Source organism: Malus domestica, chromosome 07 (genome assembly GCF_042453785.1).
Source record: "Malus domestica chromosome 07, GDT2T_hap1".
In the NCBI taxonomy this organism is placed as follows: Eukaryota; Viridiplantae; Streptophyta; class Magnoliopsida; order Rosales; family Rosaceae; genus Malus; species Malus domestica.
This window is the reverse complement of record NC_091667.1, coordinates 32140244-32153432: the sequence shown is the minus strand read 5'-3', so window position 1 is coordinate 32153432 and position 13189 is coordinate 32140244. Positions and strand designations below refer to the sequence as shown.

General features: G+C 36.9%; 2 protein-coding genes and 1 long non-coding RNA gene across 3 annotated transcripts; 1 reads left to right on the top strand and 2 right to left on the bottom strand.

The window, feature by feature from the left end:
* The first annotated feature begins 186 nt into the window (after window positions 1–186).
* Window positions 187–3214, top strand: LOC103440072 (uncharacterized). The gene is made up of 10 exons (XR_003775034.2): window positions 187–325; window positions 502–667; window positions 776–829; window positions 903–971; window positions 1139–1225; window positions 1373–1663; window positions 1815–1863; window positions 1997–2055; window positions 2408–2645; window positions 2970–3214. It is a non-coding gene; the product is annotated as an uncharacterized lncRNA (long non-coding RNA).
* A 962-nt stretch (window positions 3215–4176) lies between these two features.
* On the bottom strand, window positions 4177–12165 carry LOC103439589 (ethylene-responsive transcription factor ERF106-like; the record flags this gene model as incomplete). Its single annotated transcript, NM_001319256.1, is given in 2 exon segments — window positions 4177–5002; window positions 12137–12165. A coding segment is annotated over 1 exon segment (702 nt). The 3' UTR covers window positions 4177–4270.
* LOC103439588 (ethylene-responsive transcription factor ERF105) lies at window positions 8815–9976 on the bottom strand. The gene is given in 1 exon segment (NM_001328961.1): window positions 8815–9976. A coding segment is annotated over 1 exon segment (945 nt). The 5' UTR covers window positions 9900–9976; the 3' UTR covers window positions 8815–8954.
* Window positions 12166–13189: the final 1024 nt, after the last annotated feature.

The window sequence follows — 13189 nt, the reverse complement described above, 5'->3', positions numbered from 1 at the left end:
AATTCATTTTCAGTGTGTCGAGAATACGGTTTGGTATACAAACTGTAATAACACAATTGGTTGGAAACTTGAAAGTGAGTGGTTTTTGCAAAATCCAACTGCCAAAATTTCAATTTTGATGTTTGTCTCCTTTTTTATTCCAGCGGCGTTTTTAAGATTCATACATTCGATCCCACTTAGTGAGATAAAGCTTGATTGTTGTTGTCGTCTCCTTTTTTTTGTTTCGTTGCTTTTGAATAACTGCATTATGCAATGGCTCTAGGTTGTTGTTCAAAAGGAGGGCCCTAGAGGGGTGCATTTTCGGCGTTCAGGACCCCGGGAAAAGGTGCGTTTTTTTCATCTTCATAACCGTTCGCTTAGGGGAAATGGAACTAACATGACTTTGCTAACTCTGAAACACTTCTAGTTAAAGGCTGCTAAAAGTTCTGTCAATGATTTTGGAACTTTTAAGAATACTACCAATTGAAGAATTGTAAACTTGCTGATGATGAAAACTTTCAGGGAGGATCTAGGGGATTTTATTCTAAAAATACATGGCGGTTGACCGTTGACACCAAAAGTTGTCGACGATATTCATAAGCGTGGTGGAACCTTACTTCAAACTTCACGAGGAGGTCATGATACGAACAAGATAGTTGATAACATACAAGACCGAGGAATAAATCCGGTTGATATATTATATATGCTTTCATTTCCTGCATATTTGTGTTGGGTTGGGTTAACCCCTGTAGAACAACTGAAGTTGATGAGAAGAAGTTGCTAATGTGACTTCCAGGTATACATAATCGGAGGCGATGGCACCCAAAAAGGAGCAGATCTGATAAACAAGGTGAACATATTCTGTCTGAGATGAATCCATTTCCTTGTCGCAGCATGTTCTGACATTAGCATGTTTTGTCAAGGAAGTTGAGAAACGTGGTCTTCAAGTCGCAGTTGCTGGGATCCCTAAGACAATTGATAATGATATCGCTGTAAGTTCTATCGTTCACGAATGATTTGCATTTCGTAGTATCATTATCCTGCTAACTTCTGCAAGCTGCAATAAAATTTTGATGCCACTTATGAATGTGGAAAGTTCACAAACTCAATATGAGTACTCTAAATCCTCATGAGCAACATATTACTGGTGTTGAAGAAGCACAGAGAGCGATTAACGCTGCACATGTCGAGGTTGAAGGCGTGGAAAATGGAGTTGGAATTGTCAAACTCATGGGCAGACACAGTGGTATGTGTCTTTTAATGATATAACGAAAGACATACTTTCATTTTTCACCTTTCTTTATCATCTTATTCTCATGTCAGATGAAGAATGGTGTGCATGTATTTGGTTTCACAACTTTGTGCCTGTACTTAATAAACTTCTCTTCTGTAGGTTTAATTTCTTTATATGCAACTTTGGCAAGTCGAGATGTGGTAATTCAGTAATTCAAACATATGAAACTAATTGTATGTGCATTCCAGTGTAATTCAGTAATTCAAAATATTGAATCTGAGGGAGTGTTCATTTAGCCCGTGTTCCAGAATCTCCTTTCTATTTGGAAGGCCGCGGTGGGCTTTTTGAATTTGTTGAAGAGCGGCTTAAAAAAATGGACATGTGGTTATTGTGTTAGCAGAAGGAGCAGGGCAGGAGTATGTTGGTCTATGGCTAACCCAAAAGATTAAGGTGTAATACAAACTGTCAATAATATTTTGAGTAGTTTTTAGACACTTTTTTTCCTTGATGTACATTGTAAGCAGTTTTTTCTGCTATAGTTTCTTCTTGTTATCATCAAATAGTTGTGATTCAGTTACTGTTTATATATTCCATGTCACAGGATCATTTTACAAAAGTTCCGAAGATGGCGATAAATATGAAATATATAGGTAAAATTTTGAGCTGTTGTAGAGGCTAGAAATTTTTATCCCACATATATGATTCGAGCTATCCCAAGTAATGCATCGGACAATATACACTGCACTCTTCTTGCTCATAGTGCTGTTCATGGGGCCATGGCAGGATTCAGTGGTTTCACAGTCGGGCCTGTAAGCAGTAAACATGCTTATATTCCAATTGCTGTAAGTACTTCCCCTGCTCCATTTGTTCCAATTGGGTAGTTTTGGCTCGAGTTGGTTTTTTAACTGCATTTCTTGTCTTCATTTGATTTCTGAGTTGACATTTTAGGAGCGGTAGAAGCTTTTGACAACTAGATGCAAGCCTGATTTTGCAGTAGCATGCACGAAAGTAACTATAAAAGCTTGAATTTAACGTCTGTCGAAACAACAAAATGAATCCGAGGCTAATAATTCTTAATCTGTATGCTAGTGTATTGTTGTGGGTCGAATATGTTGATCAATTTGGAGGTGTGTGGTTATGATTCACCAAAAGATGGGAAGTGTATAGTTATGAACGGAATATGTGGTATTGCAGCGTGTGACAGAGAATCAAAACAAAGTAAGCTTGACAGATCGGATGTGGGCTAGACTTCTTGCAATCGACGAACCAGCCTAGTTTCTTGGATGATAGTGAGGTGCAAGAAAACGTTGATGAGGAGGATGTTGATTTGATAAAAAACAAAATGATAGCTACTTCTTCTTAAATTTATGGAGTGGGGCTCTCAGTTCGTTCAAGTGGACAGCACAACGTAACATTGGAATTATGCCAACAGGTACGGTATTCAGACAGTTCGTGATATTTTCACTGCCCAAATTTCCTTGCAGCATGAAACTTGCTAAGTTTTTTGGCTTTGTGCGAGAACACGATATAGAATAATGGCACCTAGAAGTGTTAGCTTCTTGTAGCAGGGATTTTAGAGAAGACAACAACCATACTAAATTTTGCTCTGGTCTTTGGAAGTTTCTCTATGGAAGAGAGGCTTCTGCTGTAAATTTGTTCTACTTCCCTTACCTCTAAGTAGTAAAAATGCTCAGAACAAAGAAAGGAACTTAGCCTCCTTTTGGGTTATTCTAAGAACGTTTCTTTCCTTTTGCAGGTCCAGACGTATCTAAGTTGGCTAGAGCTGGCCATTCTCATCCAAGTTCCCTTCGAATCTTTCTTCCTGTATTTTAAATTAGATTATAATATCGCTTGAATAGAAAGAAAAAAAAAATCTTTCTATTTGTGGTGTTGGGTTATTGTTTAGCATCATTTTTGGACACCAATCCGTTTCAAACGTTTGGGATAAGGTGACGGCAACAACAACAAAGTCGATAAATAAAATATCTCTTGTCTTGCTTATCTTGAAGTTTCAACTTGCGAGGTTCCATCATGGACCCCAAATTAAACTTTAAGTTCCACCCAAGTTGCATAAATTGGTTGTCGTTTATTTCCGAGTTGTGTGCCAGTGCAAATTAGGAATCTTGTACGGAACATGGAGACAATTCCAAGGTCGAAGAAGTCGGATCACGTGTCATTGCAGCCAAACTCTGAACTCGAACTCCGTTGTGTTTTGCATCATTCAGGTCCACACACGATCCCATCCGTTGTGAGGTGTGCCGTGTGGGTTGTTCACGGCGAGTCCACCCCTAACTGCACCTGCACCGGGTCTCAAGTTGTCCATAGAAATAAGTTATGAAAAGTCAACAATCCCAAAAGAAATGTCAAAAGCGATATTATGGAGGATGGAGTCATTCACAGGACTTCGAGTGATTTGAGTGGGCTCTTAATCAACTGAATTACGACTTTTTGAACCATGTTAAATATGTGTAGACATCGAGCAAAGAGTTCAGTGCTCGTGTTAGGAGCTACATGGATGTCGTAGTCCTAGAAGCTAGATCAACATCATGACACCGGCATTTAGGAAACTGTTAGGGTTTCTACTAATGACCTCACACCTTGAAAAGGCAGACTGCAAATGTAACAACTAAAGATTGTACAATAAGGAAGAGGATCCGGTTCGGATCTCTCCCATCAAAGGCACAGGATCAAGTGCAGACCGTTAAAATTTGATCCAATGACAACAAACAGAAATCATTCTAAAAGTTATAATAATTGTAGTCGTTGGATCAAATTTCAACGGCCTGAATCCCTTAATCATGAGCCTTTGATGGGAGAGATCTGGACCGGATCCTCTTCCGTGTAGTAAGTTCACATTGCATTAATTCTAATTATTCTCTGTTTTCACTCTCATTTTCCATCTTACAAACAACCTAGTATTATTATTAATAAATTTGTACATACAAATTTGATACGGTAGAATATTACAGACCATGCATATAGTAAATCAGTAAATCCGTCCTCCAATCATATTCTAACATATCGGCAGAGGAGGATCCTGAGATTAACACAGCTCCTTCAAGTGCCTTCTCCTTCCCAAAGCACCCAACTTTGAAGCTCCAGTTCTTCAGTCTCAGCTACCTCCTCCTGCTTTACCGATCTCCTCCTCTTCCGCGCCGTGTTCACCGGCGGTTCCGACACTCCGGCCTCCAACGGAAAATTCAGTATTGCTTTCCTACCCCTCAGCTTAAATGCAGCACAATCATAGGCCTTGGCAGCATCAACATCAGTGTCAAATGTCCCTAGCCAAACCCGAGTACCTTTCCGGGCCGGATCACGTATCTCCGCCGCGTATTTTCCCCACGGCCTCCGCCGGACTCCCCTGTAATGCCTTAACGCATCACCAGGGCCTGAAACCTGTTGTAATTCATCTTTTGGACCGGGATTTTGAGAAGTACTATTTTTTCTCTTTGGTGAGCTCAAATTCAGGGGCTCTACTTCCATGGATGGTAAGTTAACGATTTTGGGTTTCGTTTCGGAATTTGAGAATTGGGGGCTATGGTGATTAGGGTTTGAAATGGGGGAGCTGGGCCCTGATTCAGAGAGGGACGAGTACTCCGGCTTGACTGGTTGAAATTGGAAATTGAGATGAGAAATGAAGGAATCTGTGAAGGTGAAGTCTCCTAAGAGGTGTTGGCGGATGAGCTCAAGCGTTGAATCATCTTGTTCTTCATGTGCTGACATGTCGAAGTGAGAGCAGAAGGGGAAGCTAATTGCCATGCATGGAAAGGATATGGGTGATATTTTTCTAATTTAAGAAATAATATTTGATGACTTTGGGGGTGAGAAGGTGCGGAAATTTATATAGGAAATATCAGTTGTTTTTTGGTAGGAATCACCATCCACATTTCAACATAATAGGGGCACCCCTATTAAATCCAATGGTCTTATCCTTTCTTCTCAATAATCAATGATTACGGTAACGATAAACGCAATCTATTTTTAGTTACAACCAAATATGGTAAGTTAGTTAAAGTAGTGTGCTCGTCCTTATACTTCAGTTCGAATTCCATTTTTGTAAGTGTTATGGTAGTTTAAAATATCAGATAAATAAAACGTGACAGTTGGAAATTATCCTTTTGCACTTTAGTTCTACATTGCACTAGAGTTTGAATCTATTTCTTTAAAATATAAGAGCAACTTCAAGTTAACAATACTCCTCGCTTTGTTAGAGTCGGAGGAGTCAACAATACTCCTCGCTTTGTTAGAGTCGGAGGAGGGGGAACATGGCATAGTAAAAAATATATTAAATTTTTTAGAGCAGCCCACGGTTTGGTTATAACTTCCAGCTGCGTGTTATCCAACTTGCTACTTGGTTGCAACTAGGCATGAAGAAGTTGTTGTATTAGGGCTCGTCAGCAGCCAGCAAAGACATGGACAAGTTTTGCAACTAGTGATAACTGCAGGGGTCCCTCCCATGCAACTAACGCATGATGTCGATATTTCACTGTCGCTTCCACCACAGCAGGCATCTCAGCAACTTGTGAGCATATCCTGGTTTGATATTGTTATGCTTTGAAAAAATTACTGCTTCACATTTTTAGTTTTTATTTTTTTTCACCTAAAACTGTAAAAATAAGTTGTTTTTAAGTGTTTACCAAACACCTTTTTGAGCTCAATTTTTTTTGATACACACTTTTTATAAAAACATATTAGTACCAAACCAGTACTAAGTCTCCTCTACCAAATTGAAAGACAAAGAAGAGATGACCTACCTCTCTCTCTCTCTCTCTCTCTCAACATACATCTCATTAATTGAATGAGTGAACCAAATATTAATCCACAGCTTAACAGCGTTATAAGATATTTCAGTGCTCGCATGAGCTGGTTTTGATCTTGACAAATTGAAGGATTATAGAACTTTACTGTATGTTTTCTTTCACTTTGGTAAGATGTGACGCTTATATTTCAGTGCTCGCATGAGCTGGTTTTGATCTTGACAAATTGAAGGATTATATAACTATACTGTATTTTTTTCTTTCACTTTGATAAGATGTGACTAACGTAACGCAGAGAGCTTGTCCTTTAAGTAGTTGAAAACATTTAGTACTGCATTTGAGGTTTTTGTTCGAATTTTCCTTTTCCCGCTATTACTTGCATTGAATAACAAAAATATTGTTTTTCTAGTCAAAATGGTGTTTAAAATTGGCATAACTTCTCACTTTGGTTCTTGAGTTTGTCCATTATAAAATATTTTGGTCATTCCACGGAAATTTCTATTAAATAAGAAAGACAATGACAAAAATACCCTTAATTTTTGTCAAATCATTTTGGTCCATTATTTATTAAATTGAAGGTATTTTTGTCATTTTGGTCATTATTTAACAGATATTTTTCACATGATAACCAAAATGATTTGGCAGTGTACAAAACTCAGGGACCACTTCTATTGATTTCAAATCTCATGAACCAAAATGAGGAGTTATGTCAATCTCAGAGACCATTTTGACTAAAATACCAAAAATATTGTTGAATTTGAACCTCTATTGTATAACATTAATGACATGTTGCATCCATTTGTATTTAGAATAAATTACACTAGTTGTTTGAACTAGATATTTTATTTTGGGTCAGAAGTTTGAACTAAGATATGAACCCTTATGTGATTCAGCATAATACACATTTCACTTGTGTACATGAACCCTAGAGAAAAGTAAACACTAGAGCTTAACTGTATGCCGTTCAATATATATAATGGTCCACATTTGCACGTCAAGCTTGCCATCTCTTTCTACACTTGTTAAATTTTTGTCAATTCAATTAAATATGTATTTTACTTAAGTCGACTAAGCCATACGAAAAAGACTCTGCGTGTCACCGAGTATATACTCTTTCTCTCCAAACGCACAACAACTTCGTCACATTCTCACAGTAATGAATACATAACCGACTTATGTGAAAGTATTTGTCATGTTGCCCCGAATAAAGACAAAAATGGCTTGGACATACACAATAAGGTTAGCAATTGGAATCAATGAGTCTTGAACAAAGTTAACATGGACATCTAAGTTTATATAATAATCAGTGTCGGTAAAACGTTTTCGATTGTTTAAACACCTTTATAAATCATGTTTTGTGATTAATCCATAGCTGTCATACATATCCATATCGGTTTCTAATTAACAAGTTAATTATTCCTTAAACAACACATAAAACCAATTGGAGATCAACAAGCCATCAGATGTGGAGCCTCCCCTATGGAAATACCATTATCCTTAACAAGAGATAATATTATGAACTTAAAGAACACTAACATTTGCCTACACACTTTGTATGTATGAACACATTTTTTTAGAAAATGAGAAGGAGAGAGGGAGAGAGAAAACGTGGGGGTGAGAGGTTTTTGTTTTTGTTTTTTTTTATTTTTTATTTTATTTTATTTTAATATTAGAGGTATTTTAACATCATCTGTAGGTGAGGATTCAATAAAAAATAGTAAAATTTGGAACTGTAAAATTACATTATTGCCCATCACTTTTTTTGTGTGATAGAAGACTAAGTAGTATTTTCACCATCTTTTGGTTGACAAAAAAAGTTTCATTAATTAATAGAGATTAATAGAGATTAGTGGAGTATGCTGCCGTTTGACTCTCAAAACTATTACCCCAATTAAATATAAGGAAAACTAATGAAAATAGCTTGAAAACTTTAAGTTTTAATGATAAGGACAAAATAAAGGATAAAGTGAATAGTACCATGATTGATTTTTTAGTGTAAAAATGTGGTTTTTCGTTAAAGTGAACAGTACCGGGTGCTTTTCGTTAAAGTTCCCTTAAATTTACCTCTTGATTGATTTTTTTTGGTAAATTAATTTCCTGAACTATTTGAAATTAACCAATTAACTTTTCATCGACAGATTGGATGAAATTTCATCGACATTGTCGGCAAATACTGACACATGATTAGCATTTGATTACTCTTGAGAGTAAAATCATGCTAGTATCCGATGACAAAGTAAATGAAATTTTATTGAATATGTGAGGAGTTAATTGGCTTATTTTAAATTGATTTACAAAAAAAAAATAGTTCATGAAGTCAAAATTCAAAGCGTAATTCTAAGAAAACCAAATTTGCAAATCAAATGATGTGGTTATAAATAATTAAATTATTAATTATTGATTAACATGTTTATTTCTTATTGGTGATACATCATCCGGCTTAGGAATTTAATTTTGATAGCATTATCTAATTTCAAATAGAGTAATACTGCTGAGGTCAAATGTCAGTGTAATGAACAGTGTCCAATGACTTTAAAACCCTAAAGTATGAATATATTATACTTGCAGAGATGCAGGTTGCGCACACGCAAAACTCTAAAAAATCAATAAATTAGATGTAGGATTATCTCCCCTATTCCTATCCGATTTTCTCTTTTATTTCCGTTTTATTTTTTTATTTTTATAAAAAAATTAATATAAAATATTAATGTGGTTTAATTATAAAAGAAAAAAAGAGAGATGAGAGACCTTATCTATGAAATTAATACAGAGAGTTCATACAAAATTTGTTTAAGCAAAGCATTTCATTATATAAAGATTAAAGGAATAAATAAACAAATCAAATTAAAAAATACAATATGAGTTCTTCAATCCATATTGCTCTGAACTATTTACAGTACTCTGTTTTTGCTGCTTTTTTGCAGATGGGACGATACAAATTTAAACTCTGGCAATCAAAGAATGATACCCAAGAAATTAAAAATTCAAATAACCATGAGCGGAGGATATCCCATGAAATTGGGGTGAGGAGATAACGGAGACAGAGGAGGCACACTGAAAATCCCCTGTTCGTTTTCTTTGCTCATATCCCAAACCGCCGCCCAACTTGACGGTGTTAATGGGCAAACGGCGGTTGAAACTCTCTCTTGGGCGGAGCTTTTCATCTCCTGAACATCCTCCTCTTTCTTTATCTCTTTGTTTCTGATCATCTCACCAGAATTCTCATGAATTTCAGTGCTATGTTCTCTCCTCCTTTTCCTGCTGGCCAGCAGAGGATGATCGGCTGGGAGTTCTGCTGATTTTCCAGCTTCAAGTGGAAAGTTGAGAATTGCTTTGCTTCCACGCAGATTGAAAGCAGCAAGGTCATAAGCTTTGGCGGCTTCAACGGCGGTGTCGAAGGTTCCGAGCCAAACCCGGGAACCCCTTCTGTTTGGGTCACGAATCTCCGCCGCGTACTTTCCCCACGGCCTTCTCCTCACACCCCTGTAGTGCCTTGCAGCAGCTTCAACCATGGTGGAAGTGTTCGATGTGTTTTGATCTTCATCAGTACAAGAAGAAGACAGAGGTGGTGGGGATGGAATTGCCACGTTTATGGTGGGCTTGCGGTGGCTGAGAGTCGAGTGTTTTGGTGGTTTTGGGTGCGAGATTTGGGGTTTGGTTTCGAATTGGGTGTCTCGATCAATTTCTGGGACTAAGTAATCAGAGATTTTGAAATATTGGTCAGTGGACTCACTACCACTGTTGGTGGTGCTGGTGGTGGCGGTGGTGGTGGAGGAGGAGGAAGTTGTGTTAAAGGGTGATTGGGCAATTTCATCTTGTTGGGGGACAGAGGTGCAAAGGTCGAGACTAGTGATGAAGCTATCCATTGTGGTAAATTCATTCAAAAGGTGTCGCCTAATCAGCTCCAGAGCTGAAGCTTCTGATGCCATATTTAGAAACTCGAAACAGAAGCAGTTTCAAACGAGCTCTTAGAAACTTCGAAAACGTCAAAAAAAGTGAAGAGTAGAAGTGTTGAGAGTGGAATGGAGGAGTGTGTAGATTTGAATGAATATATATAAGGGGATGGGAAGATTGGGAAGATTGCGAAGATTGTGAGGCCTTTCACACTGCCTTCCAAGACAGAGCCAGGAAGCATCGTCTGGCGGCCGCTTTGGCGGCATAAACAACAAAAATTAGTGGACTTTGGACTGATAATATTTTCAAAAGGGTCCACGTTTTCAATTACTTTGCTTCCAGGCTACTTCCGGAGCCACTTTAATAAAGCCCAATTACTTTGCTTCGCTTGTATTTTTAGAGCGACTCCACCCGAAAGGCAAGGGCAAGAGCAAGAGCAAGGACAAGTCAATTACCCAAAACCGACTAAAGAGTTTTTAGTGGCCCAAAAATGGAGGCTGGCGGCTCCACCAAGCCCGTGCACTTGTGCCTACTGGCATAAGCGACGTCATCATCTGCGAGATAGTTAGTGAGCCTCACGAGAAAAGTTGGGAGGCAGAGCCCAACGAGTCTGTGTGCGTAAATCCCTAGATTTTCAACAGTCTTATAATCTGGATTGTTGGATTTTCAAAAAAAAAAAAAAAAAAAAAAAAGATCATTGCGCCACTTGACACAACCTGGAGCGTCTAATTTCTAAAGAGAAAAGAAATCAACAACCTAGATTAATCTGACGATAAAAATTTCAAAAAAATAGAAAGAAAAAAAAAAGAATTTGCTTTATTCCTACAAATACCAACCATTTCTTCATTCCCCACACTACAAATCAACATTTACTTTTACTACAATTTCCTATATTTGTTTTCCACTTTTCAAATTCTTTTGATACAAAAAAAAAATGAATGACAAGGCCAATTGTTTTCTACTTTACAAAGTTCACGCTTAAACATACTTAAACAAACTTACAAAATTCAACACACTTACAAATAACAAATGGAGTGAATCTTATAAAAATTCTAATTGGATATTATTAATAGATAATGACACGTGGTTTAACGAGAGTGAATGAAAATCTCATCAAAAACCTAAGGCGATAATGACATTTGAATGATAGGGTCAACAGAGTATAAAAATAAAAATTTTATATTTGTGAGTAGTAATCATCATTGTCCTTTGTCCAATAAATAGTGTTGCACAAAAATAATTACTCTTCAGAATAAATAATAAAGATAATTCAACTGCTTCGTTCTTCCCTTCCCAAATGCGTTGATTTGCTCTTAAAGAACATGATAAGATCTAGGGTTTGATTCAGAGGTTTTTTTGTTTATTGCAAGTTGCAACTTGCAAGTTTTCAACTAATATCATTTCACATAGGCCACGTTCTTTAATTTAAAAGCATTGTTTTTGTGTCTCTTACCATGAGCCATCCTTTGTCTTTTGTGCCCTCTACAATGGCTCCATGTATTCATAAAGCAATATTATTAGTGTTTTTAAATTTGAGTACAACTGTGCTAATTATAATTAATCACATGTAAAGCACTATTATTAGTGATTTTAAATTTGAGAACAACTCACAATTGTACTAATCATAGTTTATCTCAGGGATGGCTTGGTACAATGTCAGAGAAAAAAATATTAGTAATTTTTTTAGGAGTATTTCTACTAATAAGTCAATGTACATGGTATTCATTGTTTCTAAATGATTGAGATTCTTTGGTGCAATCAAGCTGTTAAATTAAGTAATGTATATCAAACATCGATGTACTCTATAAGTGTCGAAGTTTTATAATCGATATTCAAAACAACGAAGCTTTATTAATTAAGGATGTTGTCAACAAAAATCTATTAAGGATATCCTTATTTAAGAAAAGCAAGAACTACTTCTCTAAAGTTATGGAATTGTGATCAAACCAATTTTATAACTATAACTTTAGGAATGTTATAGTAATAAAGGTGTAGTTAAAAAATATTATTTATTAACTTATTTATCTTAACAAATGTTGTAATTCGTAAACATGATTTCTTGAGCATTTTATTTCTTGTATATTTTTTTACTCATTGATAGTTATAATTATGTGAGGGTGTGTTTCCTTCTAGCAACTCCAACTCTCCCAATTTCAAGGGGGATTGGGTGATTCAATCACCAAAACCAACAAAATGAGCTCCACCCCGCCCAAACAAGTTGGACTACAATAAAAAGAAGGAGGCCCGACTGCTCACTCGAGCCAAAATTCATGACATGCGACGGGATCAGTTAAAAATCTTATTCAAAATTAAACATAAATTTATCTTTTTTTTTATTTTTTTAATGTCAATTGCCCAGGCAATTACTGTTCACTAAGGCAGTAATTGCCTTTGAGTTCTACTAGATCCATCCCAGTATCTTATTTCCCCACCCACATTATAATCTCACCCACCACAAAAAGTTAAAAACTTGAAATGTTATCTTCCGATCAATTGATCAAGATGCACACCGAGGATCGCATCTATACAATACATTTTACGCAATTCCTAGCGTCTTCTCCATCCTCCAGCATGCCACCTGCCTCGAGAACGTTGTGTTCCACTTCATATGCGCCTCTCACAATAATCGGTATATGGATTGTGGATTGTGGACATACAAGCCTTTATCCTAGTTTTCAAGGTTGTTTGCTGGTACTAACAACAAAAACAAATGGATCAAATTAAAATGGCCAAAGGTACTGGGGACTTGATTTTTTGGAGATTTAGAGAGGTGGGTTGTTCTTGAAGATGGGGAAGAATGAACCTCCCAACCTAGAGAGTATGTGACAGCCCGTCCCTAAAAATTATGGTTTTTATAATTTTAATGCGTGAAATTACGGAAATGCCCTACGGGCAAAGCATGATTTTTCGAGGACGTATGCGATTCTCGTATATTTTGTCATGTTTCTTGACATATTCGGATAGAGCTCGATCTTACAGAGGCGTAGGCACAAGTGGAAGTGATTCTGGAGTTACGGTTAAAGTTTTAATGAGTTACGAACCCGAAAGTATTTGGAATGAAATACTATTTTAATTATTTTGCACTATATTTTTTATTATTACTAATTGAATTATAGGCTATTAGTGTGGGGGTGTGGCTGAAAGGAGGAAAAACAGAAAAGAAAGAAAACGGGGAAGAAGAAGAAGAAGGAACATGAGAAAAAAAAATGAGAGAGTGGCCGAATGAGGAGAAGAGAGAGGAAGGAGGAGATCCAATCAGAAACAAGAGAAAGGAGAGAAGGAAGAGAGGTGTGACCACACCGGATCCCGTCAACCCGCACACCCA